Source organism: Vombatus ursinus, unplaced genomic scaffold (genome assembly GCF_900497805.2).
Source record: "Vombatus ursinus unplaced genomic scaffold, bare-nosed wombat genome assembly UNPS02014735.1, whole genome shotgun sequence".
Classification (NCBI taxonomy): domain Eukaryota; kingdom Metazoa; phylum Chordata; class Mammalia; order Diprotodontia; family Vombatidae; genus Vombatus; species Vombatus ursinus.
In genome coordinates, this window is record NW_020954513.1 from 2,977,916 (window position 1) to 2,989,274 (window position 11,359).

General features: G+C 40.1%; 1 protein-coding gene across 1 annotated transcript; it reads right to left on the reverse strand.

The window, feature by feature from the left end:
• Positions 1-8,255: 8,255 nt before the first annotated feature.
• Positions 8,256-10,054, reverse strand: RPL39 (ribosomal protein L39). Its single transcript, XM_027861415.1, has 3 exons — positions 9,946-10,054; positions 8,796-8,899; positions 8,256-8,534 (listed from the first exon to the last, which is right to left on the reverse strand). The coding sequence occupies exons 1-3, from the start codon at positions 9,946-9,948 to the stop codon at positions 8,486-8,488; spliced, it is 156 nt and encodes a 51-aa protein (XP_027717216.1). The 5' UTR covers positions 9,949-10,054; the 3' UTR covers positions 8,256-8,485.
• Positions 10,055-11,359: the final 1,305 nt, after the last annotated feature.

Sequence of the window (11,359 nt, forward strand, 5' to 3'; positions counted from 1 at the left end):
AGGTGGGCAGCAGTTTCATTATTAGTCCTCCAGATCATCAGGCTGATAAGAATTCCTAAGTCTATCAAAGTTGCTTGTCTTCACCCCATTGTCACTGAATAAATTGTTTTCCGTTTCTGCTTACTTCATTTTGCATCAGTTCATACAAGTCTTCCCAGGTTTCTCTGAGACTATCTCCTTCATCTTTTCTTACATTACATGTGTGTATGTGTGTATCCATAACATTTATATACCATAATTTGTTCATCCATTCCTCCAATTTATGGGCATCCCTTTAGATACCCATTCTTTGCCACTTCAAAAAAAGCTATAAATATTTTTGTGCATCCTTAGTTAGAGATTATTTTGCTTAGAACTAACCTCTCCTTTCATCTACTGTCCCTCTAATTCCCCTTTTCCCTGCTATTTATAACTGTTGAGTGAAAATATTTCTGTGCCAGATTGTGTGTGTATGTGTGTGTGTGTTTTTCCTTTTTTGACCAGTCAGGATGAGAGTGAGGTTCAAGTGTCAGCTGTTACCCCACCCCCTCCTCCTTGTTTGTATAGTTATCAACTTGTACACCATGATTATGTGAGATAATTTTTCCTAACCTTTCTTTCCTTTCCTCCCCATCCCCCTCCTCAGTGTATTCCTACTAGTCCCCTCTCTTTCCATTCTTCTCTTAAGATCATCAAGGTATAACAACCATTCCCAGATCTTGTCTGATTAGACTCAGTTAATAAACATTTGTTAAGTGCCTACTATGTGCCAAGCATTATGCTAAGCACTGGGTATACAAAGAAAGACAAAAAAAATAGTCCTTATCTTCAAGGAACTCACAATCTAATGGGAGAGACATGCAAACAATTATGTACAAACAAGCTATATATAGTATAAATAGGAAATAATCACCAGAGTAAAGGCACTAGAATTAAGAGAGATTAGGAAAGGATTCCTAAAAGGTGAAATTAAAACTCGGATTTAGAGGAAGCTGAGGAAACCTGGAGGCCGAGCTGAGGAGGGACAGCATTCCAAGCATGGGTGAAAACGCCCAGAGTCAGGAGATAGTGTCTTTTGCAAGAAATGGACAGGATGCATGTGTCCCTGGATCAAAGAGTACATGGTGATTTAAGATGCAAGAAAACTGGAAAGCTAGGGGAAGGGTTATAGAGGGCTTTAAATGCCAACTAGATTTTTTATTGATCCTGGAGGTGATAGGGAGCTATGGGAGTTTATTGGGTGGGGGAGGGGTAGTGACATGGTCATACCTGCATTTTAGAAAAATTACCTTATCAGTTGAGTGGATGATAGACTAGACTGAGGAGGGACTTGAGGCAGGGAGAATGACCAGCAGGCCATTGCAAAAGGCCATGAACCAGTGTGGTGGCAGAATCTGAGGAAAGAAAGAGGAGTATAGGAAAAATGTTACAAAGGTAGAATTGACAGGCCTTGGCAATAGATTGGATATAGGGGATGAGAGATAGTTAGAAGTAGAGAATGGCACATAGGTTGCCATCCTGAGGGTACCGGAAAGATGCTGGTGTCCTTGACAGGAATAGGGACGTTTACAAGGGAGGAGGGCTTTTGGGGAAAGATAATGAGTTCAGTTTTGGCTATGTTCAGTTCCTACAAAGCTCTGATATTTTCAATAGAAAGATTTGGAAGTCCTCTATTTCATTAAAGGTCTATTTTCCCACTCTAGTATTATAATCAGTTTTTCTGGGTAAGTTATTGTTATCCCCCAGAAGTTCAAGGACACCTCCATTATCCATCTCTTTTATAAAGGAAAAAGAAATAGGTTGTCCTGTGACAATCACAGGGTAGGTCTCTCTCTTAGTCATTGCTGGCAAGATTCTTGCCAGAGTTCTCCTTAATAGGCTTATCCTTCCCCTGGAAGATGGTCATCTACCTGAGAACCAGTGTAGCTTCAGAAAGGGCCGAGGAATGGTCAATATAGTGTTTGCTGCCGTAACTCCAGGAGAAATGCCAGGAGCAGAACAGAGGCCTGTACTCGATGTCTGTCCATCTGACCAAGGCCTTTGATACTGTCAGTCATGAGGGCTTATGGAAAATTATGTAAATATTTGATTGCCCAAATGTCATTTTCATGACGGCATGCTTGCCCAGATTCTGGATAAGGGACAATGCTCTCGTGCTTTCCCAGTCACCAATTGAGTGAAACAAGGCTGTGTGTTTGCTCCCATGCTTTTAAGCATGATGTTTTCAGCGATGTTGTCAAATGCCTTCAGTGAGGACAAACATGGCATCAAGGTCAGCTACCACACTGATGGTTCCATCATGTTCCTGGCCAGACCCCTTACTCAGCATCCACAGACTTGCTCCTACTCTCTATCTCACTGTACCAACTCACTGTGACTTTTTCTCAGATTCCCCCAACAGGATTCACTTGTGTGCATTGTCTTTTTTTTTCATTCATTCATTCATTTGTTTGTTTGTTACATTTTGAGTTCTGAGTTGTCTCCCTTCCAACCCTGCATTAGAGAAGGCCAACATTTGATACAGATATGTGGAGCCATATAATACATACTTCCATATGTTAATTCTTTCTCTGGAGGTGGAGACCATTTTCTTTCATAAATCCTTCATAGTTGATTTGAATGATCATATTGTTCAAAACAGCTTGATCATTACAATTATTCTTTGAATAATATTGCTATTGCTGTATACAACATCCTCTCGGTTCAGCTCATTTCACTCTTCATTATTTCATGCAAGTCTTTCCATGTTTCCCTAAAATCAACCTGCTCATCATTTCTTACAGCACAGTAGTATTCCATCACAATCATGTACCACAACTTGTTTAGCCATTTCCCAATTGATGGGCATGCCCTCTATTTCCAATTCTTTGTCACCACAAAGAGAGCTGCTATAAATATTTTAGAACTATAGGTTCTTTTCCTATTTCCCTGATCACCTTGGGAAACAGACCTAATAGTGGTATTGCTAGGTCAAAGGGTATACATAGTTTTATAACTCTTTGGTCATAATTCCACGTTGCTCTCCAAAATAGTTGAATCAGTTCACAATTCCACCAACAGTGTATTAGTGTCCCAATTTTTCCACCTCTCCTCCAGCATTTCCTCTTCTCATATTTTAGCCAATCTGACAGGTGTGAGAAGGTATCTCAAAGTTGTTTTAATTTGCATTTCTCTAATGGATAATGATTTAGAACATTTTTTTCATATGACTATATATAGCTTCTATTTCATATCCTTTGACCATTTATCAACTGGGGAGTGACTCATTCTTATAAATTTCACTCAATTCTCTATATATTTGAGATATGAGAAACTGGCTATACTTTTCCCCCCAATTTCTTGTTTTCCTTCAAATCTTGTCTACAATGGTTTTATTTGTACAAAACCTTTTTAATTTAATGTAATCAAAAATATCTATTTTATATCACACACTGCTCTTTATCTCTTATTTATTCATAAATTCTTCTCCTATCTATAAATCTGATAGGTAATATGTTCCATGTTGTTCTAATTTACTTATGATCTCTCCCTTTATGTCTAGGTAATGCAGCCATTTTGACCTTATCTTGGTAAACGGTGTAAGATAATGGTCTAAACCTAGTTTCTGCCAGACTGCTTTCCAGTTTTCCCAGCAATTTTTACCAAATTCTGAGTTCTTATCCCAAAAGCTAAGAGTTATACATTTATCAAATACTAGGTTACTATAGTCATTTACTAGCGTGTATTGTATACCTACTCTATTTTACTGATCCACCATTCTATTTCTTTGCTAGTGATAATTTTGATAATTACCCCTTTATACGATAGTTTAAGATCTGGTACTGCTAGACCTCCTTCCTTTACACTTTTTTTTCATTAATTCCTTTGATATTTTTGGTTCTAGCTCAATAAAATAATTTTTTGGTTGTTTAATTGGGATGTCACTGAATAAGTAGATTAGTCATTTTTATTATATTAGCTCAGCCCACCCATAAACAATTAATATTCTTCTAATTATTTAAATCTGAGGGGGCAGCTAGGTGGCGCAGTGGATAGAACACTGGCCCTGAAGTCAGGAGGACCTGAGTTCAAATCTGACCTCTGACCAAACACTTGACACTTACTAGCTGTGTGACCCTGGGCAAGTCACTTAACCCCAATTGCCTTTAAAAAAAAATTTTTTTAAATAAATAAATCTGACTTTATTTGTATTAAAAATGTTTTGTAACTATGTTTATATGGTTCCTGGATTTGTCTTGGCTGGTATACTCCTCGGTATTTTATATTATCTATGATTATTTTAAGTAAAATATCTCTTACTATCTCTTCTTTCAGGGCTTTGTTGTTGATATATAGAAATGCTGATTATTTATGTGGGTTTATTTTATATACTGTTACTTTGTTAAAATTATTGTTTCAACTAATTTTTTAGTTGATTCTCTAAGATTTTCCAAGTATATCATTATATTATCTGTAAAAAGAGATAGTTTTATTTCCTCATTGCCCATTCCAATTACTTCAATTTCTTTTTCTTCTCTTATTATTATTGCTAGCATTTCTAGTACAATATTGAAGAATAGCAATGATAATGTGCATCCTTGCTTCACTCCTTTGGGAAGGCTTCTAGCTTAATCTCATTACAGATAATGGTTGCTGGTGGTTTTTGGAAGATATTTCTTATCATTTTAAGAAAAAGTCCATTTATACCGATGCTTTCAAGTGTTTTTTAATAGGAACGAGTGTTGTATTTTGTCAAAAGCTTTTCCTGCATCTGTTGATATAATCATATGATTTTTTGTTGATTTTGTTATTGATATTATCAATTATGTTAATAGTTTTCCTTATATTGAACCAGCCCTGCATTCCTGGTATAAATCCCACTTGGTCACAATGTATAATCTTTGTGCTATATTGCTGTAATTTCCCAGCTAGCATTTTATTTAGGATTTGTGCATCAATATTCATTAGTGAAAATAGTTTCTAATTTTCTTTATCTGTTTTTGCTCTTCCTGGTTTAGGTATCAGCACCATACTTGTTTCATAAAAGGAGTTTGGTAGGACTCCTTTGCCTATTATTCCAAATAGTTTATTTAATATTGGAATTAGTTGATCTATAAATGTTTGGTAGAATTCACTTATAAATCCATCTGGTCCTGATGCTTTTTTCTTAGGCAGCTCATTTGTGGCCTGTTCAATTTTTTTTTCCTAAAATAGGTTTATTTGGATATTTTATTTCCTCTACTGTTAATCTGGGCAATTTACATCTTTGTAAGTATTCTTCCATTTCACTTAGATTTTGAAATTTATTGGCATGTAATTGAGCAAAATAGCTCCTACTAATTGCTTACATTTCAGCTTCATTAGTGCTGTATTCTCCCTTTTCATTTTTGATAACAAGTGATTTGGTTTTCTCCTCTATTTTTTTAAAACCATATTAACTAGTGGTTTATCTAGTTTTGTTTTAGGTTTTTTTCCCCCCATAAAATCAGTTCTTAGTTTTATATGAGTGCATTTTCTAGATTTGTTTGGAGAAGTTTTGGGGAGGAGAAGGCAGGTATTTTGCTCTCCTTCTTATTTCTACTCTGACATCTTGGCTCTGTCTCTCTAATTTATGTTGTGATTTTTTTTATATCTAAGTCAGGGGTGGGGAACCAGTGGTCTCGAGACCACATGTGGCCCCGAGACCACATGTGGCCCTCTAGGTCTTCAAGTGTGGCCCTTTGACTGAATCTAAACCTCACCGAACAAATCCCCTTAATAAAAGGATTTGTTCTGTGAAACTTGGACTCAGTCAAAAAGTCACACCTGAGGACCTAGAGGGCCACATGTGGCCTCAAGGCCGCAGGTTCCTCACCCCTGATCTAAGTCATGTGGTACTTATCTTGGTGCAAGGTATGAAGTGTTGGCCTAAACCTAACTTCTCCCAGATTGCTTTCTATCTTCTCCAGCAGTTTGGGGTTTTGTTTTTGTCTTTTTGTTATTTTTTTTTTGGTAGAGGTCAAATACTGAGTTCTTATCCCAATATATGGAGTATAAGGTTACTCTGGTAGTCTCAAGTCAAGTCAAAACAACAAGCATATATTATGTGCCAGGCACTGTGCTAAACCCTGGGTATACACAGAAAGGCAAAGACAGTCCTTGATCTCTAGGAGCTAACAATATAATCGGGGGGCGGGGGGGGGGGGGATGGAGACAAGATTCAAACTGTTGTGTATGAACAAGGGCTAGATAAGTTAAATTCGTAATGATCTCAGGGCTAAGGCGCTGGCATTAATGGGTGCTGGGAAAGACTTCAAGAAGGTAAGATTTTAGTTGAGACTTAAAGGAAGCCAGCAGGCAGAGATGAGGAGGGAGAGGATTCCAGGTTTGGGGGACAACCCATGAAGATGCCCAGAGTTGGGAGATGGAATGTCTTGCCCAGGCCACAGTAAGAAGGCTAAAGTCACTGAATCACTAGAGTCCCTGGAGTGAGGTGTAAAAAGACTGGGAAGGAGGGAGGGGCCAGGTTATGAAGGACTATAACAGCCAGAGGATTTTATATTTGATCTTGCAAGTAATAGGAAGCCAGCGGAGTTTACTGAAAGGGGATGGGGGAAGTAACATGGATGGGGTCCCAACTGAAAAAAACGACTGAATAACAAAAAAGATCACTTTGATAGGTAAGTGGAAGATGGGGTGGGGAGAAACATGAGGCCAGACCAAGCAGAAAGTTATTGCAATAGTCCAGGCATGAGGTGACAGGGCCTGGACCAGGGTGGTGCCGTGTAAGAGAGAAGGGGACGTATCGAGAGCTACTGCAAAGGTAGAACTTTAGACAGGACTTGGCTATGGGGTGAGTTGACACCCAGGTTTTGAGCCTGGATGATTGGGAGGACGGTGGTACCCTGGTGACCAGGAAGTTAGGGTAAGGGTAAGGGTAAGGTAGTTAATTAGTTATGGGGTTAGTGCCCTATGAGTTAGGGTTAAGGTTAGACTTCTATGGGACTTCCAGTTCAATATGTATCTAATCTGTCACTGATCAACCTTTTTTAATTAGTACCAAACCTTTTTGATTACTGTTCTGTAGTAGCTTGAGATCAGTTATTGCTGAGTCCCCTTCATTATTCCCCTTGTGTTTCTTGGCCTTTTGTTCTTCCAGATTTTTTCCTAACCCTAGTTTCACATTTCTTGGCCTTTTGTTCTTCCAGATTAATTTTTCCCTAATCCTAGTTTAACAAAATGGCAGTTTGTTACCGTTCCTGAGAAAACAGTCACTACCCCCATGAACCAATTACTATTTCTCCACTTGTCTTTATTCCTTGGGAATCCACCTGGAGACCCAGGAACTGAATGAATGAACTACCAGTTTATTCATTTTATACATCCTGTGTTTACTTTCGAATTTCTTCATGCTGGGTTGTTTGCAATAAACAGAAATGTTAATAATTTATGATCTTGAGTATCCTACAATTTTATAGATTACTAATTCCTTATTTATTCCAGTTTTCTAGCTTTTAATGGAAATGGACATTGTATTTTATCCAAGTCTTTTTGAAGACATGGTTAGTGACCATGGTTTTTATTTATTACCCGATGTAGGTAAGCAGACAATGCTAAGCATTCTTTAGATAGAAAACCCTTATCTTCTGCTTCTCCTGGTTTCCTCCCCCTTGCCCTGGTGCCGCAAAGTAGTCACACATAACAAATCTTTTTTTTTTTTTTTGTAGAAGCCCTTTATTAGCAGAATTGCATCTTCAGAAAATTGTGAAGCCATTCACCTGGACCAGGTCTAGTTCCTAACAAAGGTTGGGCTTTCCCAAACACACAAATAACCGACAACTTGGAAGTTGCCAACACTTAATTACCACCTCCCAACAAGGAACCAAGACGGCTTATTGTATGAAATAAGCAGGGGGTCAACAGGTTACTTCTCTGACTGTGAGTTTGATAAATGAGCACAGTCAGCTGCGCATAATCTGGCTGAGACAGCTCCTGATTAGCAGCACTGGAGGCTTACACTGAAGGCTTGCAAATCTTAGATCCCCACAACAACCCTGTGAGGTAGGTGCTCTCTTATAACTCCTTAGAACACAAAACAAAACACAGAGAGGTTATTGTGAAGGCTTGTTCAAGGCAGGGCTTGAGCTTAGTTCTTCTTCTTGACAGGAGTAACTTTGTTTCATTATGATCTCTGCCTCTTAAGCATAACCTCAAACATACAAATGCTACACAGAGATGCAGATAACAGTAATTTAAACTATATCACAATACACTGTATCAGAACACATGGATGCAATTATGAAAACATTTAGGGGCAAGACAAATTTAACAGTTTCTTGGTTTTTTTTTTTTTTTTTGATGTCTGCATCTTGGCAGACAGCTTCTGAAATAGGAGGGCAGTAGTGGTAATTTACTTCTTATTGGGAGCAATGAGGCGACTGAGTGATTGATTGATGGATGGATGGATGAATGGATGGATTGATGGATGCCATGGTAAGGGGGGGAGGTGGTCTTGGTGTAGAATGTCTTTCATTTCTCTGGCCATTCTTTATAACCCGAGCTTGGTTCTTCTCCAGTGTCTCCTTTTTGAGTTGTACCTAGATGAGGAGAAAAAGGAAGAGAACAAAAGGCCAAGTTACTCAATAACTGCTTTCATAATGAACTTTCAATTCAAGCCAACATCTTCATGGAGGAAATACCACTTGGGTTGTTTTAATATTCCCATCATTTCTTTTTAATTATTCCTGCAAAATTACCCTGAGGGGATGAATCATTTAAATAAAAACCTTCCCCCGTTTAAGTCTGGAGAATGGACTGATTGATATTTACCATTAATCAGGAGGGGCAGCTGGTCTTACCTGATCTTATTTCCAGTTTTCATTCGAATCCATTGAGGGATGGGACGATTCTGCTTCTGTTTCTTGGCCAGGAACCTCTTGATTCTGAATGTTTTATGAGAGGACTAACAAGGAAAAACATTGTTTAAAATGATTCGAAGCCAATCCTTTTTCTATTCAGAGGGAAGGTGAGGGACCGCCCATTTGGTCCCATTCACAATACTGCAGAGCAATTCTGTATTCTGTAGCCTCTGCAGAATCGGGGGCGGGACAAGATGGCTGCAGACATGCTGACGTCACAACCAACTGTCAAGCCATTTTCTTTTTTCCCTTTTTCTTTTCTTTCTTTCTTTTTTTTTTTTTGCCAAGTCATTTTAAAAACCTAATCCAAGTCATACGATTAAAAACCCGGAAATGGACCTTAGCTAAGTAAACTGCGGCAAAAGTAAAATGAAATGACTAGAGTTAGAGTACCTTTTAATTAGATGGGAAGAACATCTAATCCAATCCCCTTATTTTACAGATGAGGAAATTGACTTGCCCGAGATTACATAGACATGGCATTTAAGGAGCCAGATCCTCTGCCTCTGATTCTAGGACTAATGCCCTTTTCGCTACGCCGCGGTGCCGTCCTTTTAATCAGCAGTGAAAAGAGGCTAAGGGCTTTTTTTTGTTGTTTGTTTGCCTGCCTGCCAAAGGGGAAAGGATCCCACCCTGTTTTCGAGGTTTAAAATTACTACCCACGGTCCCTCTCAGCTCTAAATCTACGTTCTTTTTACGCTCACTACCTCAAAGTCATAGCAATGTCATCCAAGGGACCATGGGAGGGACCTCTTTCTTTTCCTAATACAATTCTTCCTCCCTTGGGGGGGGGGGTCCAAGCGGCTCGGCTTAAGGCTTCGGCGTCCCTCGGGGATCCCCTCTGTGCCTTCTCCTAACTCCCAGCTGTTCTAGGTGGAGCCTAGAGAACCCTCCCTCCCTGATCGGGAACCTGGTTTCGAAGCTGGGGAGTAGGGAGGTAAAGGCAACCTCCATCTACGCAGCACCAAAGATGCTCGACTCCCCTTCGAAAGCTTCCTAGAAGCTTCCCTGAATGCCCCTCGTTGCTGCTTCGCTGCCCCCGGGGCCCTTGGAGCAGCGGCTGGGGGGGGATGGCTGCGGATTCTCTTACCATGACGATGAGATGACAGCCGAGCTTCCACCACGATGGCTGGACGGGCGAAAAAGGGAGAAAGACTGGCGGAAGCTCGCTATTAGAAGCTCTGCAGAGGGCGGAGCTTGGAGGAACTGCGCCTGCGCATTGGCGATAGGCTGCGCCCTCTGCAGGTTCCCAGAGGGCACTGCGGCGCAGGAAAAGCGGCTTGTCTTGAGTCTCACTGCAGCCATCAGCCCACGGATACCCAGACTCCGCCTCCCGTATTGCGGCTTTTTGGAGGTGACATCATCTTGTTCTTGTTTTTCTGCTTAGAGACTCTTTGCTGCAGTGCAGAGTTTTACCAGCCTTTTTTTTTTTTTTTTACCGCAGCCCACACTCCATTGTTTCCATTCTTTTTCTCAAAAAATAATTTTTATTGATATTTTTGGTTTTCTATCCTTTATTTCCCCCTGTATCCTTTCCCCCTCCCCCTTCCCAGAATATCTCTTATAACAAAGAATGTTTTGAAAATAGAAAAAGAGAGGAAAAAAATCAGTAAAATTGATCAATCGAAAAAATCTGATTATGTGTGATGTACCACACCCATGGACAAGCTCCCCCCCAATCTTTGCAAAGGATGTACCCCTACCCTGTTTTCCAGGGAAGTTGTTTTATTTAATATGAAAGGAAATACATTCTAGAGCTTACTATACATATTCACAGAAATAAAGTAAAAGAGAAATTACTTTTTCTTTTCCAAGGGCATATACCAACATTTTATAATTTCACTGGTTTGGAAATCACGTTTCTGGAATATTTCCATAGGAAAATATAGTTATTAACCAAATCTTCACCCAGACCTCTTGATAAATTTGGGGAGGGGGTGGTATTCTAGCCTTTGTAGTTGTTAGAATGCTGCATTTGGATTCAAGACCAAATCCTGTCTCAGGCACTTCCTGTGTGACCCTGGGGAGTCATGTACTCTCTCTGGGCCTCAGTTCCTTCATCTATAAAAAGACAATAATGCCTGCAGCATTACCTGAAAAGAGGGGCAAATGAAATGACATAAAAATGATAATGTTGCTGTTATTATTCATCAGGATCTTCTGTTGAATTGAAGTTGATCCTTTGAGGCTGCACCACGGCTTCTAAGTAACCAGTATCTATTTGGTGGCACAGGGGCTGAGAAATTTTCCTATACCCTAAAATTGTGATAGACCCTCCGTTAGGACCCAGGGGCACCACGCCCCGGGGCCTCTGGCTCCGCTTCCCCTAACGGCTGTTACAACACCCTGGGTGAAATCCTCAAGGGTGGGGTGCAACATCCTGCTCTGTAAATAACCTGACCTGTCTTCCCGGCACTCCCCCCAGACCCTGTTCCCTTCCCGGCACTCCCCCCAGACCCTGTTCCCTTCCCGGCACTTCCCCCAGACCCTGTTCCCTTCCCGGC

Coding starts and splice junctions, on each gene's coding strand:
- RPL39 (XM_027861415.1), bottom strand. Junction 8,535..8,795: donor AAAACTGGAAATAAGATCAG/GTAAGACCAGCT, acceptor CTCCTCATCTAG/GTACAACTCAAAAAGGAGAC.